The following is a 22519-nucleotide window of genomic DNA, read 5'->3' as shown; positions in this document are numbered from 1 at the left end:
TCTTTCTCTTCCTCCTTTCCAAATCTGCAACTGGGCAGATGAGGGACACTGGCCAAGAGGTTGTGGGGCTTGGCAGGAGGGTGCCTTTTCTGGCTGGTTTATGGGCCTTTTTTTTTTTTTTTTTTTTTTTTTTTTTTCTTCCTTGTTTTCTAACCTGGGGAACATACAGACTTGGAGTAAATGAAACAGGCCCATTTCCAAAACACATTCAAAAAAGGAAAGAAAAAAAAAAAAGGCACTGCACAGGGGGACCTTTGAGGTAGTCAATATTTTTTCCCTTCAATGTCTGGCACCAGAGAGGGAGAGAGAGGGAATGCACGCTTGCCACGTTTCACTGTGCGTGGTCAGGGCCACGGATGGGGTTGTACATGTCCGTACATGACATGGACATCTGTGTGCGCAGAGCATGTGCCTGGGAGCTGGCATGCCAGGGCCTGTGCATGCGTGTGGCTTTGCACATGCCTGTGGCTTTGCTGACACCTGCGGTTGGTGGCTGGAGAGCATCTGTGGCCACATGTCTCTCTGTGTTGGGGCGGGTGTCCATCACAACAGCTGGCTTGGGGCTCCCCCTGACAGCTCCAGTGGTCCTTTCAGCCCAAAGAAAGAGGGCCATGTCTTGTGGTACCACTCCTTGTCATGCTTCTGAGCCTCATCCTGTAGAACACTGCAACAGCCCTGAGAGGGGCAGATACGGTGTGAAACACCAGCTCTCCTTCACCTTGTCCCGTTGGACCCTGCTCTGTGTACCAGGCCAGGACCGATACTCTCCAACCTGCCCTGGAACATCGTGCTTGCTGCAAAACCAGGGCTGAGCCTGAAGCAGCCATGCATGGGGTCTTTGGGGTCTGTTGTCCCCTTCTGAGGCAACCCCATCAGGGCAGCCCAGCTGCAAGGAGAGGGTCTCCCTGCAGCGAGCCCCCAGGGTGCCTGCACCCAAGCTGGGGTCCCAGGTGCTTTGGGGCCACTCCAGCTGGGGCTGATCAAGTTTCTCTGCCTCTTTCTTGGCTGTGGGCAAGGGCAGCCTGCCTCGTCCCTTCCCTTTCCTGCCAGGAGGAACAAATCCCTGAGGAATTCCAGCTGGGTACATTCCTCTGAGTGCACGCACAGCAAGGCTGGCAGAGGGGCTGTGTGGCTGAGCGCAGCCCATGCTGGTGCTGGGAGCCACCACTGTCTGGGACCCTCTACCAGGGACAAAGACCCCAGTTCCCCAACTGCCTGGCTGAAACCCCAAGGGGGGCTCAGGATCCAGCCTCGGAGGAGAGCCCCTTCCCCAGCTGCACAGTGAGGACTTTGGCAGGGGCAAACCCAATGCACACAGAGTCGATGTCACTAAAACCTCACATGGAGGAGAAACTTGAAATAACAAACAAAATCCCCTTGACTTTTGAGCTGTCGGGGGCTCACACACTTGTAAACTGCTCAGCTCCCTTGAAGCACTTTCCCTGGATAGCCAGACCCTGAACATCTCCAAAAAATGCCTGTGTCACATTCCCTCTCTGCCTCCCCCCCCACCCCGTATTTCATCATACTCTGGTGGAGGTGGTACCTAAAGCAGAGCTCTGCCCTCCCTCCCTCCCTCTCTCTCTTCATTTTGTGCTAGATTTGTTGTGTTGTGTTTTTTTTCCCCTCTCCTTTTTCATCAACCCCCAACCCAGCTGGAGATAAGTGAACCACATTACAGTACAGGAACAAACACCATCACAAACCCTGCCCACGAGCGCAGTCTCTGCCCCAGAGGAACATGCCCCGCAGAGGACTCGTGTGCCACCAGCAGAGACTCACCCCATCCTGGAGCAGGGATGGGTTGTCCCAGCCCCTCCAGTCCCAGCTCTCCAGAGAGACTGAGCTAAAGGACATTGAGTTTTCTCGAGCATGTCAAGTTACTATGGACCAAGTCCCACATTTGGAGCAACTCTGGAGGCAGCAGTTTATGAACCACCAACATACTCCGGAAGAAACATGGCTCCTTGTTCATCTTGCTGTTCTTGTTCTTCACAATGCCAAAAGTTTTGAAGCCCTCGTGCCCAATGGGTGACACTTTTAGGATCTCCAAGCACATCCCTAGGAAGACGTCGTCAATGGGGTACAGCTCCAGTGTCTCCGAGGTCTTGTGCAGCCTCTTGGCTAGGGGTCCATCCATGATGAAGCCCCCACCCCCTGCATAGGGTGGGTAGTTACTTTTGTTGTAGAGGGCGCTGGGGATGTAGTACTTGTTCTCCTTCTTCCGGATCGGCCTGGCCTTGTAGAGGACATCCCCAACAAAGAGGTCCTCTCCCTCCTTCTTGTCCTCCAGGAACTCCAGGATGTTGCTGGGACTCACAAACACATCGTCATCACCTTTGAAGATGAAGCGGACATTGTCACAGTAGATGTTCAGCCACTTCAGGAAATGGACTTCTTTGAGGGTGAGGTTGAAGAAGCTGTCCAGGAAATCCCACTGCAAGATGTCCCCATAGATATGGTTCTCGTAATCCAGCAGTTTCTGGTAGTTGGCTCTCTCCTCCTCCTTGGAAGCCGTGCCCAGCAAGAACAACGTCCTGATCCTCTTGCCGTCCACATCCTTCTCCTGGCCCCAGGTCCTCCGGATGGCCTCACGGCGGTCGTGCTGCGTAATGATAGACTTGACCACGATGAGCAGGTAGATGTCTCCGCTGCATTTCTCAGGGTGGTTGATCAGCATGGGAAAGTAGCGGCAGTGCCGATAGAGGAGGAACTGCTGGAAGTTGGGCTCCAGCCCTTTGAACCAGTCCACCTTGCTGAAGTTCTGGTTGGCTGAGCAGTTGGTAGTGGTGACATCCCAGGATTTCACTTGCTTTGCCATCACACTCTCCTCTTTCACAGGAGCTTTTTCCTTCTTGCTCTTCCAGAAAGTGCTGGTGAAGGAGAAGGAGTTGTCCCTCTTCTGCGTTTTCAGGGCCTCTGGGGTGGGCAGGTCTTTCTGCTGCTGGCCCTGCATGAACTGACTGGGGGCCATTCCCCGTTGCAGCACCGTCACTGTGATCACCAGCAAGAAGGAGAGGCAAACAGTTTTGTAGATGGTCTTCTTCCTAAAGGGATAAGACAGGGGAGTTAAGGAGAGGAAACTGCAGGCTGCAAGAAGCTTGCCTGCAAAAGCACCTCCTGGAGAGGTCATGGAATGCTCATAATCTGTGTCCCATCACCTGATGGGCAGCAGCCTTGTGGGAAGAGCTGTGGGACACCACACACGCTCTTCCCACCTGCATCCTGCTTGCTTGCAGGGCAGCTCGGGGGCCACGCTTAACCACAGGGACAGGCACAAGGCATATAGCAAGTGGCTGCGGTATCATCTGGCAACCCCATATCTGTGCAAAGAGCTGGGAAGGGTTCACCGGGAAGAAGATAAGGCAGGGGGGAGGGAGGCAAGGGGAGAGAGAGATATGAAGTCAGGATGAGAGCTCCCGTGAAGAGCTGTTTTGGAGAGAAGTCCTGAAGAAAGCTCTGTTTCAGACATCTGAAAATTGCAGTTTAGGACAAAAGCAGAAGGGAATTATCTTTTCCATGGAAATGTTAATTCCAAAATACAGGCATACTGCCTATGGCTGTAGACTGGCATCCTATGGCCCTAGACTGGCATCACAGGTCACGCAACACTGAGAAACCAGAGCTGGGAAGACCACAGGAGTCAAAATGAAACAGTCATTGCTGTTTCATTTCAAAATGGCAGATCAGGACCAAAAAAAATCACCACTTAAGGCGAACTTCAGGGTTCAGTGGGGAAGAGATGTCCTTAGCCCTGCAACCACCTTGGGAATCAGCATTTCTGGGGGCACTGCTGGGTGTTTGGCCAGTTCTCAGGACCTGTTGCTTCACTTTGTGGTGATAAGGAGCAGTAGATGCACTGCAGATTTGGGGGCAGATGTTCCCAGCCTGCAGCAAACCAGATACCTGCACATCCAGGGTGTGTGGAGGGCTGGGGGTGGTAGATCAAACGCTGCCCTCCCCTGCTGCAGACCCATCACCAGGGGAAGTTGCTGGCTCATGGGACAAACCCTGGTGCTCACCAGGGGCTTGAGCAGGATCCTCGTGCCGTCCTTGGGACAGCAGGAGGGCTGCACTCAGAGACAACTGATGCACCGAATGCCACCCCGAATACCACCCCAACCTGCTTTTCCACACAGTTAAAGGGGGCTTTCTTGCCCTGCTGCCACAGAGGAGAGGAACTGCTGGCCCTGCCCATCTACACTATGTTGTCCCCAAGTACCTGGCTCTGCTCCACAGCTGGCACATCTGCTCCACTTTCCTGATGTTGCAGTCCTGCTTGCTCCAGCTGCCTTGGCCCATCTCCCTGTGCAAAAGCACACCGGGCATTGGGGGGTGGCAGCTGGGATCCACGTGCCCACCGGGGGTCCTGACAGCTTCCCAAGGGCAGCACCATCTCCACATGGAGGGGACACGCGAGGTGCTCAGCAGTCCCTGGAGCCCCTTTTCCCTGCCGGGGAGTGAAAGGGACCTCGGCTGGGGAGCCAAAGGAGACAGACGTGGCACCAGTCTCATAGATCCCCTGCACCTGCCCTCTTGGTGACAGAAGCACGTTCCAGCCTGGGTGCCACCCACCAGGGACAGCCCTCAGCCTCCCACTCCCCGTCAGAGCCAGAACCAAGATAGTCTCTACCCAGGCAGATGGCACCTTCACTTTGGAGTAGTCCAGAGAAGGAGCTTGGGGCTGAAATCTGAAACATACAACCCAAGTGTTTTCCAGATAGCTCCCCCCCCCCCCCCCCCCCCAAAAAAAAAAAAAAGGAACCTTGAAACTCTCCTGGCCCTGAAGGCTGGATTATGATCAGCACTGCCAGGAAGCTGCTGGGGTTTTGGGGCACAGGCTGCACCAAAGCACCTGCTTGGTGGGACACCCCATATTCCCTTGGGCTCCCCAGGGCAGGGGACTGCATTGCTCTTGGGGACTCCAGCCACACTGAAATGCAGCAGCCCCGAAGGGAAGCAGGGGAACCAGAAGCTTTCAGGAACTCCTGTCTCCAGCTTTGCCCTCAAGCACAAAGAACTTTTCAGCCCCACATTTACGTGGGAAAACTGTGATCGCTAGCGTGGACTGTGAGAGCCAGCGTGGAAATAAGTAATTACTGGTAAATTGATAGATATTCCTCATCTGGTTTTATATGTGGCCACTCATCTGAGACTGATGAGGGAGCAGTTCTGATTAGATCTCACCATTCCCTTAACCCTCTCCAGCCCTGGCCACACAGCTCTAAGCTTATCCTTAGAACCCCTGTGGTCCGATAAAACTTTAACCCCTGCACAGCCAAGCAATTTTTAAAACCTCTCATCAATACCTGGCACTGCAGCAGAAATAACCCTAGTCACCCTTGTATAGTAACCCCAATTGCACCGATCCCATCCGGACACTCAGCCTTGCTCCCACCCCATCCCATCCCATCCTTGCACTCCCCACACCCCAAGGACAACACATGATAAAATACCCAGCCTGAAAGATGGCCAAGGGTTCCCCAGAAGCCATGGGCAAGGAATTACTGATTTAATATTAAAAAAAAAAAAAATTTGCATTGGTGGGGCTGTCACTAACTGGCACGAGTGGGTTCCACCTTTGGCAGGCTCTGCCTGACAAGAGACAGGAGCTCCGTGGAGTCGCTCACCCCCATTACCCTCCTTGGATCACTGCTTTTTATTTCAGCCCAGGCAGAAGACTGCCCTGGGGCTGAGGGGAGATGGAGCTCCTGCTTTTAGTAAGAGGTGGAGGAGGTTGGATAGCCTGGGTACATGTAGGTGTATCAGTGAGGTATTGCACAACAGCACAGAAACTTATTCCTCCCTCCTTCCTCCACCAGACACTGCTCCCCCAGCTCCCACCAGTGCAACGAGCAATTTTTGATTTGTTACAAAAAATTATTTGGGATTTTTCCTATAAGTCGGACTCGGCAACCCGCAGGGGCACCACCGGGTTCAGCAGGAGCCAGCAGCCCCACGGCCACCTCCTGCCCCACAGAAATCCTGTCCCTGCACTGGCAGAAAAGCAACAGGGACTGGGGGAACCTGAGCCATAGCCACAGGCAATTCCCACATCAAACCAAAGATTCTGGGGGTCAGAAGAGTGGCAATCGCGTGCATCTTCTCTGATCTTGAGTCTTTCTGCTCTGTGGTCTCCTCAGCTGGGAAGTACTTCAGGGGGGAGGAACCGGGTCCTGCTCCCTGGAGACTCCAAGAACCACTGCTTTGCAGGAGGCGAGGGAGCTGTGTTGGCTTTGCTACCATCACAGAGAAATCACCCTGCTGAGCCCCAGTGCCCTGTTCTGGGGCACAACCCCCAGCCAGACCCTGGCAGTGTCCCCAAGAGCCGGCACCGAAGGGCCCAAGGACAGCAGCAACCCGTGTCCATGCCGGCTGGGCTCTCACCGGCGCCAGCTGGGGCTGGCTGGCCCAACCACCAGTGTCAGTGCCACTGAGACAGCTTTGAAAGGGTCCCAACCCACTCCCCTCCTCTTCCCTTTTCTCCACCAGGAAAAGCTCAAAAGCCTCCCTGTGAGATGGCCACGCCACCACCGGCTGTGCCCGGATGGTTAAATATAAATCCCCAAATTAGAGGCGGCCGTTCCCCTTTCAGGTGGTGATGCTGTAGGGCAGGCAAGGCCCTGGGGGACTGGGGCTCTCCGTCCCTGGTCCCCGGAGGCACACAGCCACTTTTGATCCACATGAAAACCTCTTTGATCAGTCAGGGCTATCTATTTATTTGGATTTTTCTGGCCCCTCAATTAGATCCAGTCACGGAGCCGGTGGAGGCACTGCCAGCATAGAGCCCTTTCTGTTGGCGGTGCCAAGGGCTCGGGAGAGGGGATCTTATCTAGGAGCAGATGCTGGGCACCCAAATGTCTCCAAAAGCAGCCTGTGTGCAAGCGCCCAGCAGGGCCCCAGCTCACGGTGGGTGTCCTCCCAGGGTGTCTGGGGACACACGTCCACTTCTTATAAAAGACCTCTGGCTTAAATACAAGGTGGTAAAAACACAGGGCTGGGGGAGAGGCAAGAGCAGGAGCCCTGGATGTCCCCCCCCCTTCTCCATGGGCACCGTCCCCCAGGCTGGCGCTGCCGTGGGACAGGGACCCCAGGAGCAGGTCTGGCTGCCCCCAGGCGCCGCTCTCCCGGCCACGCCGCCCCCCTCCCCTTCCCAAACCGGCCCTTTGCAGGGAAGGGCTGGGGAAGGCATCCCCAGGGAAAAGGGGGGGGGGGAAACCGACCGCCAGCCCTGCCCGGTGGCCCCGTCCCGAGATGGGGCGAGGTTTGCGCTGGGAGCCGACACCCCGGAGAGCCTGGCCCGGGGTACCCCGGCCCGGGGGTTGCGGGGGGAGGGGGACCCGCGGCCGAAAGGAACGTCACTCCTGGGATGGGGACAGACAGACAGGGGACAGACGCCGTCTTTTGTCCCTTCCCCATGCGCACTCTCCTCACCAAAGTTGCCCGTGCCCAGCTATCCGCTCCCGGGGAGCCCCTCGGGAGGGACCGGCGGGATGGGGACCGGGGAGCCCCCCAGGCTGCGGGCAGGACGCGGCGGCGGGAGCGGAGGTAACGGGGGGCAGCGGGGGGTAACGGGGCAGGAGCAGGCGCGGCCCCCGCTCCCTGCGCTCACTCACCACTGGAACATGCTGGGAGTGGGACGGGGCGGCCGCTCCGCTGCTGGCCGGGGCTGCCCGCGGTCCGGGCGCTGCTTTCTGCCCTCTTCCTCTTCCTCCTCCTCCTCTTCTTTTTCCCAACCCCAAACCTCCCCCCCCCCCCCCCTTACTTTTTCCCTTTTCCCTCCCCTCGCTCTCCGAGGTGGAGCCAAGAGGGATGGCAAAGCAGGTAGGTTAACTCTTGCCCTGCCCCTCAGCCCCCCCCCCCCCCACACACACACACACCCCGCCCCCCCGCCGGCACGGAGCTCCCCAGCGATGCCGGGGACGGGGTTACGGGTGACACACCGCGCTTCCCCCGGGGACCCTCCGCGCTGCTGATGGGAAACTCACCGGGAGCTGGGAGCTCGCGGAGGGGTGGGGGCGGGTGTGTCCTGTCCTGCCCCACCCCCCCCGGCCCCACCCACCCAAACATCCCCCACCCTGGCACCCCGTAGGGTCTTCTGCAGCCCTCACAGTGCCCTCTGGGTGCATCAGCCCTGCCCCATCGCTGGTAATTGCAAAGGGTCCCAGCTGTGGGAAGGGGATCCCAGAGCTCACCGGGAGAGGTGCTTTTGGCAGCTGGGATTTGATCTTTGGAAAAGGAATGTGGGTCTTTTCTGCCCTCGCCCCTCAACACAGTCAGGTCAGGTTGGGATGAATCCCAAAAGGAAGCTGGGGCCCAGCTCCGGTTTCTCACGGCAACACTGAGATCCCAGCTTTGCCTCTGTGCACAGCATAGTTTGGGATCCCTGAAGCAACGGAGCCACAGCTTTCCTGGGACCCACACTTTACCCAGGACCACATCTCACTCAGGATCCACACCTTGTTGGAGACCAACACTGCCCAGGGCTCCCACCTCACCAGACACACACACTGTCCAGGACCCACACATCTCCTGGGACCCACACCTCACGTGGGGTGCAGGGAGTCCAGAGGAAGGGTTGCTGCAGCAGAAGGGTGCCTACAGCATGCCAGGACCTGCCTCATGGATCAGATTTCCACCAGCACCGGGGGCAGGTGAGGTGTCCTTCCAAACTCTTCCTTCAGCCCTGGTTCAGAGTAATGTTCCACCAGAGTCCCTGCTGCAGCCATACCAGCAGGGGACATCCCATTGCCCATTGAGATGCAGATTTAAAGACCTTCTTTTCCTCTTAAATGTAGCATTTCAGTTGAGGGTCTTTTTCAGCCATGAAAATCAGTCCCCATCATTTCTGATGTCTCCCTTTTTGTCATGCTTCCATCCCCACCAGCTGCTCATGTCAACCATGAAGCCTGCAGGAAATCCTTTGGGATATTTCCTTTCCTGCCCAGCAGATATCCCAGTCCCTTTCCCCACAGCCTCTCTGCATTTTGCATGAGTGCTGAGGGTCGGGGTCTCCCACAGCTGTCATACCCTCCCCCCCCCCCCAGACACACTGTGCTTGTCATGGGAAAGGCTCTTCTGTGCCAAGGCTGGACATGTGGTGGGACCCACACAACCTCTGTTACTCAAGCAACACTTGGCCCTGCTCCAAGAAAACCCCAAGTCCAGCTCAGTTCGGGAAAGAAAGTTGCATTGCTTTCTCCCAGCCTCATTCTCTTTCCTCATCTCAGTTTATTGCTTTCCCAGATGCCCTGCAGCTCCATGTCCTGGGGACTGTGAAAGCTCCCCAGGAAGCGTTGCCCAAACTGGCTGCACCAGCTCTGCAGCACCCCACAACCTTATCACCACCGAAAGTACCTACACACCTTCCCCGATTCCTTTTTGGTCTGTTCCCACTGCCGATAGGAAAGTCTGTATCTGCTGAATTCATAGCCCCAAGAAAATCATGGCTGGGAAGTGCACAGAGAAAGAGTACTGGGTATGATGAAGAGCTACACTGAGTATCACCCCGGAGTGGGATGTGAGGAGGACTCATCTCATCCCTGTAGCACCTGTAGATGGTAGGGCCCATGGCTGGGAGCTCACTCCACTCTGCAAAGAGGGGCTCACAGTGGAGGGTGACCCCGTTGGAGAACTCCCCCTTCACAAACAGGCACAAAGGAGTGTGAACAGCAAAGCCCCACCAGCACAGCCACCATCTCCTCCTTGCAACATGCCCTGGGACCACAAGGGGACAGGGGTGGCAGCATCCTGGCCGTGGGGAGCTGGAATAAACCCCAAAACACCCCCCTGGGGCAGCTGCTGTAGCCTGCAGGAGATGCCCAGGTGCTGTGGGTGTGCGACAGGCTCCCAGGGCTCTCCGGATCCCCCAGCACAGCATGGCCAGCCGGCAAGCCCAGGGCCAGCTGGATGCAGCGTGCCCGAGGGCTGAGCTGCTCGGGCATGGAAGCGGCACTGCTGCGGGGCGAGGAGGGCTCCTGGCAGCCTCGGCAGGGAGCTCTGCCAGCTATGCTCCCTGCCTGCCGCCTCTCTGCTGCCTGCTTCCGTGCAGGAAAGCAGCAGGGCCACGAGCACAGGGACTTCCCGGATGCTTCTGTGCTGCTACGCAGTTTCAGCTCCAATAATCCCCCCCTGTGCAGGCAGACCCTGCTCCTGCCTCCTCCTGTGCAGGACAGATGCATGTCCTGCTGCGTGAGAGCGCTGCAGACCAGGGGCGTGATGGCTGTGCAAAGCTTTACTTCTCTATTCGTTAAAGACTTAAACAGTGTCAGGTCTGGGGCTACTAACGACAGAGATAAGCGCTGTCCAAGGCAACTCTGGCATCACCAGCTCCTGTTTCAAGGCTGAGTCTTAAGATGAAGCAGCATTTTTTACATATGTTTCATCATTACATAGGAAAGTTTAGGACAAACCCAAGTTTTCAGGCTCTCCATATTCACCCTGGGAAAGCAGAAAGGCAGCAGGAAGGTTAAAACCAAATGAAACCATTTTCTTAAAAAAAATATAATCCTCCTCCACACACCTTCTCCTTGCCTCTTTCTAGTGTCTGGCAAGAACAAGTTTTACCGGAGCAGCCACAACCCCTCTGCTGAGAGCAAAGTCTAGAAAGAGACACCTGAATTTTTTTGTTCACCCAAAACTGAAGCCAGGGGCAGCATCACTTTATTATGAGCAGACACAGGCACCAGCAGATCCCTGCCATTCCTGCCTGTCCCTGTCTTCAGCAAAGTGGATGAATCCATTGTCCCTCCTTTGCTGCAGCACCCAGCACCCTTATTTCTTAGGTCTAAGTCACGAGGCTGAAATTCAGAGGCACCAGGTACCTTTTTGGCACTGTTGGCGGAGCTGCAGGTGTCTGGAGAAAGGCTCTTGCATGGCAGGCTCTTGCTCAGGCATGGAGAAGCTCAGCTCGTTTGCCTAACGCAATGCTGGAGACATTCTGAGGTGCGGTGAGCCACTGTGGTCCTGTGAGAGCTGGCACGGGACCTGCAAGAAATAACACTCATTGCACTGGATGGGGATGCAGAAGGGAAGGTAATGCACAGACCCTCCTAAGTGACACCCAAGTCACAGCTGGGGTGACATCAGCTCCTGCCAACAGCAGCCACCTCTGCAGCTGCCGGCTCCTGGGACCCATTTGGAGACAGCCAGTACCAGTGCCACACACTTACCTCCCACCTAAGCATCCCACCCGGTGTCACCACTGGAGATGGGGGCAAACGACCTGTGGGGACATGAGGCTTTGGAGCTGGCACCTAACAGGGCTACAGGGCATCATTTGGGTAAAGGATGGTGAACAAAAATCATTTGGGTGAGGACTGGGGCGATGCCAAAGTGGCTCATTTGGATGTTCTCAAAGCAAACCGCAATGCTTTTTTTGTTTCAAGAAGCCTCTTTTCATTTCAAAGCGGGCCTGAACTAAAATGTGTTATAAAAAAAGTAAGTACAAAGGAAGAGGCAAGCTTTTTTTAATGAAGTTTATGTGATCCCAGGGGGCTGGCTAGTGGCAGGTTGACCCAGCTGATGTTTTTCCCACTGATGGTTTGGGTTTGTTTCACTGGGAAAAGCTGCCCTGTTTTTTTTGCTATGTTTTTTTTTTTGGTGGTGTTTTCTGATTTCTTTCCATTCCAGCAAATTATATGTACACAGAAAAAAGTCTCATCTCTTCTCCCAGTGACTCTCACACCTCCTGGCCACTTGTGCCAGTGCTGTGGTCACCAGGCTGGATTTCCCACACCAGCCAAGGTCCTGTCGCCCTGTGACCTGCAGGGACACCCAAATCAGCCTTCTCCTCCCCAAACCTCTGAGTGCCTGGAGCTGGACCAAGGGCTCAGCCTGACCTGACACCAGCAGCATGGGGTGGTCACACATTTTAGGTGTTCCTTAAACCATTCACCTGCGCCATACCCCAGGGTGGGGAAGGAGGCCGAGGCTACTATTTGTTTAGCTGAGCCAGACTCACACCACGTAAGGACTTTGCACGCACTCCTGGACAAACATCCTGGCTGCAATAGGGCAGGGAATGTCCCTTTGTGCTTGCACATTTGTTTTCTAAGCACCTTTCGTGATGCTGTTTGTGCTGCGTGGGCAGGTAGAGAGTAATCCTGGGAGGCTCCACCATCACCTCTGCTCCCACGTGGGATCCCAGGGGCTATGACCAGGGACTGGCACTGCCTCTGTCCCAGCCCTCGCTCAGAGAAAACCCCACAGGCAGTTAGGATTAATTATTACCCTGGTTTATTGCTGAATGAACACCTCCAGCTTGGAAGCTGGGGCAGACGTCATGTACCGTCCAGGTGTGACGTGGGATGGCAGGGAAGCCGGCCACCCCCACAGAAAGCTCCCTCCGCTTGCCCATCATTAACAGGACCATAATCCAGATCCCGAGCACGGCACTGGTTATTTACACATTAACCCCAGGGCCCCGCGGCCGTTTCCATCCCAGTGCCTCTGCCAGAGCTGGACCACATGGGCTCCCAGGCGGAGGTGGGAGAAGCGTTTCTACCTTCCCAAAGCCAGGGTCTCCCTCCTGATCCACTGGCCTTGGCAGCTCACCCTGAAACACCTTGAGCCACAGCCAAAAGCAATGCCCGCTGCCCTGCTTGGAATCAAACCCCGGGGGAAACTGCACAATTTCTTCCAAAAATGGGGGAGGAGGAGAAGTTGCTTTGCAGGGTGATGGCTGGGCCAGCCCTGCCCTGCTGGGGGGTCCTCAAGCCACTGTTGCCCTCTGCAGCCCCAACCTGCCTCTGGGCCACCCCATGAGAGCACGGTGCTCAGGGGGGACACGAACCCCACAGCCGCAGTGTGGGGGAATAGGAGGATGGGGTGACACTCCAGTGCCACAGGTTCAGGGAAAGGCAGGGGACAGGATGGTGGCACAGTGCTGGAGGAGACAAGGCTGTTGCAGCCCCATCCCCAGGCGGGACACGAGCCGGGGCTGCCAGGGAAGCAGTGCCCTGGCCTCTGTGCCAGGAGCTGCAGGAGCAGCACAGGGGGAAGCAGTCAGCAAACCTGGGTGAGCAAACCCCCGGGGCTGGATCCATCCAAGGATTTGCCTCCTTGGGATGCCCCTTCCTCAGTTTCCCCAGGGAAAAAGCTCCCCTCTAGGTTTGGGGCTGCTGCCCAGCAGGGCTGCTACCTCCTCTCCCTGGGGGATTTGTGCCCCTGGGATGCCTGGGTCTCCTGGGGAGACTGTGTGACTGTGCTGTTGCTTTAAATCAGCAGCTGGATCCAGCTGTAACTGCGAGTAACCCTCACCGCAGCCTTGCCCAGGCCTTTTATGCATTTTCCAGTGGTTCCAGAGGCAGTTGGCGGCAGCGCACAGGGGAAACCGGACTCACGCTGGCGAGCAGGGAAGGGAGGGGAAAGGGAAAACATTTCCCTTCCCAAAGGAGAAGGGGGAGCCTGATGCTGTGGCTCCGGCAGCAGGCACGGGGCGAGCAGACAGCTTGTGGTGCCTCTGCAGCATGATGTGAACAGCCCTGTGGTTGGACACAGTGAGCCAGAAGCCCTGATTGTCTCTCGCAGCCCAGCGTCCCCCTGCGAGAAGTACTTACCCCAGTGTGCCTCAGTTTCCCCCTCTCTGCTTTCTCAATTCAACCTCACGCAGAAAGCCCCAAGGTCTGGGTTCTTCGTCCTGCGAGCCTGTGGCAAGATGGCATCCCGGCACTGAAGAAAACAAGCCCATGAGCATATAGGATGGAGAAAGCCTAGATGGATGGGAACATGAGGTTGAGAAGGGAGACATGTTTGTGCTGCCCAGGCCCACAAAGGAGGGAGGAGGAGGATGTTGGTGTGCTCGGCCTTGGGAGGGAAAGGGAAAGAGGGAAAGAGGGAAAGAGGGAAAGAGGAAGGGAAAGGGAAAGGGAAAGGGAAAGGGAAAGGGAAAGGGAAAGGGAAAGGGAAAGGGAAAGGGAAAGGGAAAGGGAGGACCTGTCCTGCTGCTGAAGGGCATCACTCACATCCCAGACCCTCCCAAAGAGCAAAGGTAGAGGACAGGGAACCAGGAGAGAGAAGTTCTAAGGTTGGAGGACTGGGAAAGCAACGTCATGCCAGTGCTGAACCTGGCAGCCCTGCCTGCAGAGATGCTCCTGCCTGTCGCAGGGACCACAGGCCTGTCCTGCTCAGCCTTGCTGCCCTGACCGTCCCGCAGAGCTGGCTGCGGGTGCAGGCTGAAGGTGAAGCCCTGGCTGGGCATCACAGAAACGGCTGTCCCAGCTGCAGCCCGGGCAGGGCTGGGCTGAGCTCAGGGTGCTGGCACGCTGCGCACACAGCCCCGGGAAGCCCTGCTGCCGGGGGGGCTGGCACAGATTCGGGAGCCACGAGCTGCAAGGCGACGTGTTTTCCGCTGGGCAGGAGAGCGCTCGCGACGTCGCTCATGAGTCAGATGGAAAGGGTGGCTTAGGAATCACCTGAGCCCGGCGGCTGCCTGCCCGCGGCCCCTCTCCAGCCCAAGTGGAAAAACATACAGCCCCGGTGCAGCGCATGCCTGCCGAGACCCCGAGCGCTGGCCGGGCCCCCTCCTGGGCCAGCAGACGCAGAAATGCTCACATTAGCCTTTTTTGGCCAAATCGGTTGAGGAGTGAGGTAGAGGCGACTCAGACATCCCTGGCCCTGCAGCTCTGCTCATCATTAATCATTGCTCTGCTGCTGCTCATTGCCTCTGCCAAAACCTGGGCTCTGCTGCAGCCACTGGTGGGTCTGTCTCCAGTAAGAGATGGAGAGAGGGAGAAAGAGGGCACGCGGAGTACAGATTTTCCCCTCTTTGGCTGGGGCTACACAACTACAGCCATGGCAAAGCCCCCCCACTTCTGCACGTACAAGGAGGGCAGCACCCAGCACCCATGGGGCCACCCAGGCAGGCACCCACCCGGCGCAGGGGATGACCCTTGCATGGGCATCGCTGCCCAGCCCAGCCCGGGGAGCTGGTGGGAGAAGCGGCAACAGCAATTTGCTAGCCTGGGAGGATTTTAGCCATTTGAGAGCCCTCAGGAGAGAAGAGAGCCGGCACACCCAGCTACATTCCTGAGGTTTGGTTTCCATGGTGGGATGTTCACCCGACAGTGAAGTCATGCTGTGGGCTGAGATGGCCAGTGAGTTAATGCATGGATCCAGCTCCTTCCCTGATTCACAGCAAGCACAGCTACAGCCCTGTGCCATCTGTCAGGCTGACGGTTCTGCCGTGCTGCTGCAGCTCCAGCATTTCTAGAATCTTGGTCTGGGGAGGCTCCAGACACGGCTGCTGGGTTGATCCCTGCCTCATTGTGGGAAATCAGCTCCTGCCACAGGGTGGAGGGACAAACTGACGGCTCTCATGGGTCCTTCCAGCCCATTTGTGTCATCACAGTGCTCCCCATAATGTTCTACTTTCCCTTCACCCTACTGCTGCCACTGGTGACAACAGGGCAAAGCCCCACCCTAAGAGCTCACTCCTGTAGGGCCAAAGCCTTGAAGATCTGCCCAACGTCAGGGAGAGGTGGGGAAGGATGGAAAGCTGGACAGCATGGAAAGAGCAGGATGGAAAGTCCATTGGTCCTTGGAGTGAGGTGACAGGGTCACTCTCTGGCACCAGCAGCTCGTGGTGCCAACACCAGGCACATGGCTGCGGAGTTTCTCTATGGGGCACCACAGACCAACAGACCAGAGTGTGGTGAAGGCACTGGCCCTGGGCTGGCAGCCAGTAAGCCAAGATTATTCACAGCCTCTGGAGTGGTTTTCTGCTGTCCCTAGTAGCTGTGGGCTCAAGGATGAGGGCAAGCTGAACCCCAAGGGGCCTCTACTCTTCTCTTGCACGCATGCTGGTGTCTTGCATGAGCACACGATGCCTCTGGAAGACAGGAGGACACGGCTAACCCTCAGACACATCATGGGGGACCTCTAGGTGCTGGCACCCCCACACACAAGGCTGTTTGATTTCGAGATGGACCCAGACCCTCCTGCGCATGCTCGTGTTTAATCTAAACCAGAAAAACCCCTCCCTGCTTCTCATCTCACATGCAGCCAGACACAGAGGTCCTAGCTGGGAAGTCACCAAGAACCCATGCTCTCTTCAGGGGCTGGCACTGAGCCACCAGCAATGTCCCCTGCTCCAAGAGGGAACAAGCCCTTCCAGGTCTGTCACGGCAGGTGATGCCTCTGGGGACAAGAGATGATGCTCAGGATGCGTAAGGGGCTGGCACAGCCTGGCAGCCACCTGGACGTGTACCAGCCAGAGCGGGAAGCGTGCAGCCAAACTGAGCCAGGGCTACAGCCAAAGAAAACCAGCGGCCTCAGGGCTGTTTTGCACCAGCCGGGATGGAGCAGCAGCTCCGTGAGCCAGCGCTCAGGGCACCGAAGGGTGACACAAGGCAGCTCCCTGTCTTGAGGGCCCCACAAAGCTTGCCAGGACTCTCCCAGCCCTTCCCCAGGCTTCGTTTGTTTGACACCAAGCCATGTAAAGGTTAAGTGATGTACCCGGGGTGCAGACAGACCCAGCCTCCCCTGGCGCCCCCCCCGCTTCCCATCCCAGACCCCATGCACACACTCAAGTGTGCCACAACTGTCCCTCAAATCCCTCTGCACCTGGAAACGCTACCTCCCAGCCTCCTACCTCCCAGCCTCCGTCTATTCCTCAGGCTCTTCTGCCTCCACTCCACACTAATGATATTCATTTCACCACCTTCTCCTGGGGCGCTGGCCCCCCTGTAGCAGCTCTCGGCTGCTCTCCTCGGCTCCCAGCTGCCCTCCAGCCCCGGTGACTCACGCTCGCACACACTGAGCCCTTTCAGCAGCCCTCAGCCCGAACACTGCCCCAGTCTTCCCAGTGCCAGCGTGCCGAGCCCCCCCGCAGCACTGCTGCCGGCACAGGCTCCTGGCAAAGGGGAGACATCCACACCCTCGCTAAGAGAGCGGCTTTCACCGGCGAGAAGCTGAAGACCATCATCTGGGCCAGGATGAGGTGCAAGCAAGCGGTCGACCGGCTGGGATGGACTTGCAGCCCGGGTCCCTTTGAGCAATGGCCAACAGTTCAAAAAGAAATAAATAGATGTATTTGAAAAGAGAAAAAAAAAAAAAAAAAAAAAAAAAGGATCACAAGCTCCTAACAGGACTGTTCTTGGCTCTGACAGATGAAACCTGCCAGGAGCCTTTTCCTCCCTTCTGCCTTTACCAAACTTCCTCAGCCCAACAGCAGGGCTCTGTCTGCTGCCTGGGGACGGGGGGGCAGAGAAGAGGCTCTTCTGTTCCCCAGCCCCTGGCTGGCAGGGGGTGGGCGCTGCCATACAAACCACCCCTTCACCTGGGAACGTTGCAAAATCCCCCGTCACAGGAGCCACTAGAAAAATCTGTTTCCGAGAGTTTCTGGGGGCCAGGGCTGCCTAGAGAGCCGGCTGGAAGTACTCTGCCTGTGGGACAGCACCATCCCCCACGCTGCATCAGATCCAGCCTGTACAAGGGGGGTTGCCACCCTCCGCAAGGGTTTGTGTCTTATGGCCTGGGGTGAAGTGCTGGAGCCTGGGAAAGTCTGTGCGTGGTGTTGCAGGGGAGGGGAGGGTTTGGGTGTACCCCAAAACAAGCCTTACCCACCTGCCACAGCCTAACACCAGGGCTTTTTGGCTGTCACAGCATCTCCAGCGAGGTGTGCACACCCCAAGGGACACAAAGAGAAAAGTGAACTCTTGTGACTGCGGGCGACACAGCAGAAATACACACAAACCCAGGGGAAACCTCTGCGCCGAAGGCTACGCAAGCACCTCCTGCCTCCGTTTCCTTCCTGTCTCTTGCTGCCTTTTTTGCCTGTGATTTTCTGTTCAGTTTGCCAAAATACCCAAACTACCTGAAAAAACAGTCACAAAATCCCCTACAGCAGAAGCAGAAATGTGTGTGCGTGTGTCTCCATCCATCCGTCCGGGGAAGGGGGGGGTGTCATCATTACCACAGCTCAGCATAGACCAGAGGAAGGGGGTGACCCCTACACCCTGGGCAGTGTCACCCATGTTGCCGAAGCTGCACCGATTTACACCTGCGGAGCAGCGTGTGGGCCTGCAGCAAGCCCAGCTCTGGGCTAGGGAACAGGATTAAGAAAAAGGGGAAAAAACCTACAACCCTGACTGTGAAAAACCGCAAGAGGCAGGCGGCCAGACTGGAGGGGAATCCCCGGCTGGGGTTTGCTACTGAATCTCTGACAAGCCTCTGCTCTCACCCAGGCATTTCTCCTTAGAGGGGACAGCAGAAGGATGCTGCCCTGGGGTCAGGCTTGTTTGTTCTCTTCCAGAAGTAGGGCCAGAGAGGTGAAATCTCAAAATCTTGGTGGGAGGAATGTGGTATCTGAAAGGCTGAGATGTGCATTGCAGCACCCTGCCCTCAGGGTTTTTCCCAGGTTTCAGTAGGGGTGAAGTCCACCTTCAGCTCCCTTTCTCCAGTGAAAGGCCACAACCAAAGAAGTTGAGTTTTATAAGCCCAGAGAGAGAGGTGTGAGGGTTTTGCAAGCTGTGCTTAACCTAGAAAAGGCCACCCAGAAGCTGCATTTGCCACGCTCCTGGCCGTGAGATCAAGCCACCGGTGTGGGGACACCACTGCCAACAGCAGCAGCCAGAGCACCCTGTGACTGGTGGCAATGGTCCCACAGCCCTAGTGCAGGGGAAGGACACGGCTCGCCACCAGCTCCCTGCATGTTGCCAAGCTGCTTCAGAGCAGAGGGCAAGCACTGCTGCACTGGACTGCTGTGGAAACGATGCCTGGCAAAACTTTTTTCCACTCTCTCCCTCCCCGTTGTCCTTCCACAAATGCCTGGCTTCGTTAAGGAGCAGGTGGATGGATCCTATCAGCCCCTTAACACAGCCCAGGGAGGGCAGAGGGAGGATGAGACCCACCACTGGGGGCAATGGCAGCTGTGCCAGATGTTACAGCGTCAAACAGGGGTGCTGACAGCCACAGGGAAACAGCTGATGGTTAAGGCTTAACTATACAGACCCCTGGGAGTCCTAGAGCCCAGGGTGACCCCAGTTCCCAGGCTCAGTGCTGCAGAAGTGGGGAAGGGGCTGGTGTACATTTCCCATGCCCCAGTCCTGCAGGGCACTGGATGCTGGGGTGTGCAGGGAACAGGGGAGCCCTGTCCCCACAGACAGCTCCATCCTGGGCTGGTCCTGCATCCCAGGTGGCTCCTAGTCGGCTGGAGCAATCCAGAGGCACCCACCATCCCTCACAGGGTTGAGGCCAGTATCTCTGCTGTTCCTGTTGGCTTTGGGATCAGCCATCCAGCAGCAGAGCCTCAAGTCAAACTGCAGTGCTGCTGGCAAAATTATCTTAACAGCTTGCAAAGGGAGAGCCAATTAATTTCACACCCAGGAAATACAGAGATACTTTTCTCAATAATCTGGAAAAGTAACTGATATACGTGTGGAGGAAGGGGAGAGGCAGAAGAATGTACACTGTATTTATGGAGCTTTTATTTGTCACTGGTTCCTGCACAGCCAGGCCAGACAGCTCTAACCTGCTCTAACCCACTCCCTCCTTTGTGCTGGAATAATTTGTCTGCGTAATACCCAGCAAACACACTGAAGCAACAGAAACCTGACCAGATGCTACCCGCATAAAACAACGTGGCAGGAAAAGGTAAAATTCAGGCTGCGAGTAAAAGGGAGGTACATTAGTCCAAGCAAGAAGCAGGTGTGTTACACTCACTATTACTTCACACCCTGTTATCTGTGGGGGGTATAATAAAGGAAAACTTGGGCTGGGTTTATGCAGCCTCTATCTTTGGCACGCGTTGCATGTTCAGTAGACGTGGAGAATAAGTCAGATCCCCTGTAACAGCTCTTAGCTGATACAGGTACAGCATGGGCCAAGCTCATGAAGATGCAGGATCAAGAGTTTTGCAGTTTCACTGTGAAACTAATAGGGTGTAGGAGCTAACCCCCCTGCTTCCCCCTGAACCACGTGAGTGGGGGAGACACGCAGCTGTCCTGACAAACAAAATCCATTTCTAGCCCTCAGGGTCACAAATACTACAGTCACAAACTATGCCTGATAAAGAAAATAAGCATAAGCTAGTACCGGTCATGTTAACATTCAAGTTTCCAGCTGCAGCCCCTTAAGCACAACACTGCAGGTCTCCCAGCACAGCAGCTCTGGCTGCCCCAGCTGCACCATCCCTATGTGCAAAGCAACATTTGCGTTTTCACCCTGCACAAACCATTTTGCCCTGCTGCAAGAACACATGACAACACTAAGGGATCACAAGAGTCACTCCTACCAACAACAAACGGGAACCTCAGATCAAATAATGAGGAGTAAAGCAGGACTATTCCTAAAACTCTATACATTTTTGCAGCGAGGTTCAGAGGCTGCCCCACATCTCCCCTGTTCTGTCTCTTGAAATCACCCTATCTACCCTGAGGCAGGTGCAAAGCTCTCTCAGGCTGGGAAGAGTTAAAATAAGGAGACACTTTTAAGCTACTATATTTGCATTTGAGACAACCACCAGCACTGGAGCCACAAAGGTATTTCTCAACTTCTGATGTTCAAGGAGGTCTGAAAGTGGGTGTGGTGGCAAAGTTTCTATTCCTGATTCTTACGTTGTCCGGAACAACCTCAATTCCATATCGATTATGGCACCTAGACTATCATACGACCTTTCTGCACGGTTAAGAGCCTAAGAGAAACTAATTGGTGCATATAGCGTAAAGGTGTGCAAACTCCAGATTTGAGCTGCTGTAAAACAATTTGTGGATACAAATGGCACTGGGTAATAAACCAGGCTGAAACGCGCCTTTCTTGTACATCTGGTGTTAAATTAACAAACCAGAACTTTTAGCTTCTTGGCTTTCTCCTTCATTTTGTTTCAGAGCACAAGTCTGCACAGAAAGCCAGGCATAGCAGCAGCACATTTGGGGCAGTTGCAGCTCTATACCACATCAGTGTGTGACAAGATGCAGAAGAAAAGCTCTTAGTGATTAAAAAACTGATCTCCTGCTCCTTAGGGCTGAAAAGCAGCCTGCAACAGCTCAGGCACAGTCAGGCAGTGACAGTCTGACCTGGAAGAGCTGCTGCAGTAGCAGGGACCTTTGCCGAATGGATGAAAAAGGGAGCATCACCTCCCAGAGCAGTTTTGCTCTCTTTGATCCAGCCCCAGTGCACAAGGGAACCACCGACAGGGCAGAGATGTGGAGGGAAAAGCCTTCCCCAGAGTTCCTCACAGCTGGAAGCACAAAGACACCACCCATGCACCCCCCATTTTCAGTACCCAGTTCTACAGGGCTTTTGGGTTGCCTTGCCTCCTCTCCAAACTGGGGGTTTGAAGGTGCCTGCTGGGAACTCCCTGGAGATAGAGACAACCACCAGCCCTCACTCCTTTCAGGGCTGTATGCCACATTCTCTCAGATTCCCCCACAAGTGTTCAGGAAATCCCCATTTCTACTCTCTCTATAACTGGTCTGTGTCCAGTAACTGGGTGTCAGCCCTACAAGAGCCCCTGCTGCCATTCACCCAGTTCCTCTGGTGCAGAGCTGGGCTCAGACAAACTGCTGCCTCTCCTGAGTCTTACTGTGCTTCTACTCGTAGCATGTTATGGCCAATTCCATGCAAAGCACAACACAGACACACACCCTGCCCTGGCTGCGGCTGGGACAGAGTTAGTTTCCTCCACAGTAGCTGGTATGGTGCTATGTTTTGGATTTGGGACCAAAATAGTGCTGATAAGGCAGGGATGTTTCAGCTATTGCTCACACGGCTTTGAAGGACATCTCTGTTTCTCACACCATCCCACCAGCGAGCAGGCTGGGGGTGCACAAGAAATTGGGAGGGGACAGAGCGGGGACAGCTGACCCCAAGTGACCAAAGGGATATCCCAGACCACGTGCCATCGTGCTCAGCAATAAAAACTGGGAGAACGAAGGACTTATTATGGTGTCTGTCTTCCCACGTAAATTACGTATGATGAAGTAACTGTTCCTGCTTCCTGGAAATGGCTAAACACCTGCCTGCCGTGGGAAGCAGTGATTGAATTCCTTATTTTGCTTTGCTGGTGTACACAGTTTTTGCTTTACCTATCAAACCGTCTTTATCTCAGTCCACAAGTTTTCTCACTTTCATCCTTCTGCTTCTCTCCCCATCCCACTGGGGGGTGAGCGAGCCAGCAGCTGTGCGGGGCTGAGCTGCCCACCTGGGTTAACCCACAATATATCCCTAAGGTCGTGGCAGTAACACCTCCCCCATAATCTCCAACGTGCCTAACCAAGGACATATTTCCCCAGGAGCTGATTTTCTAGCAAGGACAGGGTATTCCCAGTACAAACCATACTCACAGCCCAGAGGAAGGTCATTCAAAGAAACACGTGGGCAACGCCAGTAACCATGCCAAGCAGCAGGACCAGTCAGCTTCACAGAAGGTAAGGCTGCCTGCAACTTTGCCCAGGCGAGTGCAGGTGCTTTGCCCAGCACAACAGCTGGTGCTGGTAGAAAGAAGCAAGATATTTCGCCAGCAATGCACTGTCCTGTCCCATTCCCCAGGAATGGTTTAAGAGGCATCTAACGAAGCTCA

The 22519-nt window shown here is 55.6% G+C and overlaps 1 protein-coding gene across 2 annotated transcripts; it reads right to left on the bottom strand.

Annotated features, from left to right (window-relative positions):
* Nucleotides 1–1632: 1632 nt before the first annotated feature.
* Nucleotides 1633–13774, bottom strand: B3GNT7 (UDP-GlcNAc:betaGal beta-1,3-N-acetylglucosaminyltransferase 7). Of its 2 annotated transcripts, XM_027787249.2 has the most exons (3): nt 13560–13774; nt 10824–10986; nt 1633–3047 (listed from the first exon to the last, which is right to left on the bottom strand). In XM_027787249.2, the coding sequence occupies exon 3, from the start codon at nt 2972–2974 to the stop codon at nt 1847–1849; it is 1128 nt and encodes a 375-aa protein (XP_027643050.1). In that variant the 5' UTR covers nt 2975–3047; nt 10824–10986; nt 13560–13774; the 3' UTR covers nt 1633–1846. The 2 variants fall into 2 exon arrangements, with proteins under 2 accessions (XP_027643050.1, XP_055673520.1); XM_055817545.1 differs by lacking the exons at nt 10824–10986; nt 13560–13774 and adding an exon at nt 7617–7723.
* Between the last annotated feature and the right edge of the window lie 8745 nt (nt 13775–22519).

The sequence above is a fragment of the Falco peregrinus genome, chromosome 12, assembly GCF_023634155.1.
Source record: "Falco peregrinus isolate bFalPer1 chromosome 12, bFalPer1.pri, whole genome shotgun sequence".
In the NCBI taxonomy this organism is placed as follows: domain Eukaryota; kingdom Metazoa; phylum Chordata; class Aves; order Falconiformes; family Falconidae; genus Falco; species Falco peregrinus.
The sequence above is the reverse complement of the archived record's forward strand: the minus strand, read 5'-3'. Positions and strand labels throughout refer to the sequence as shown.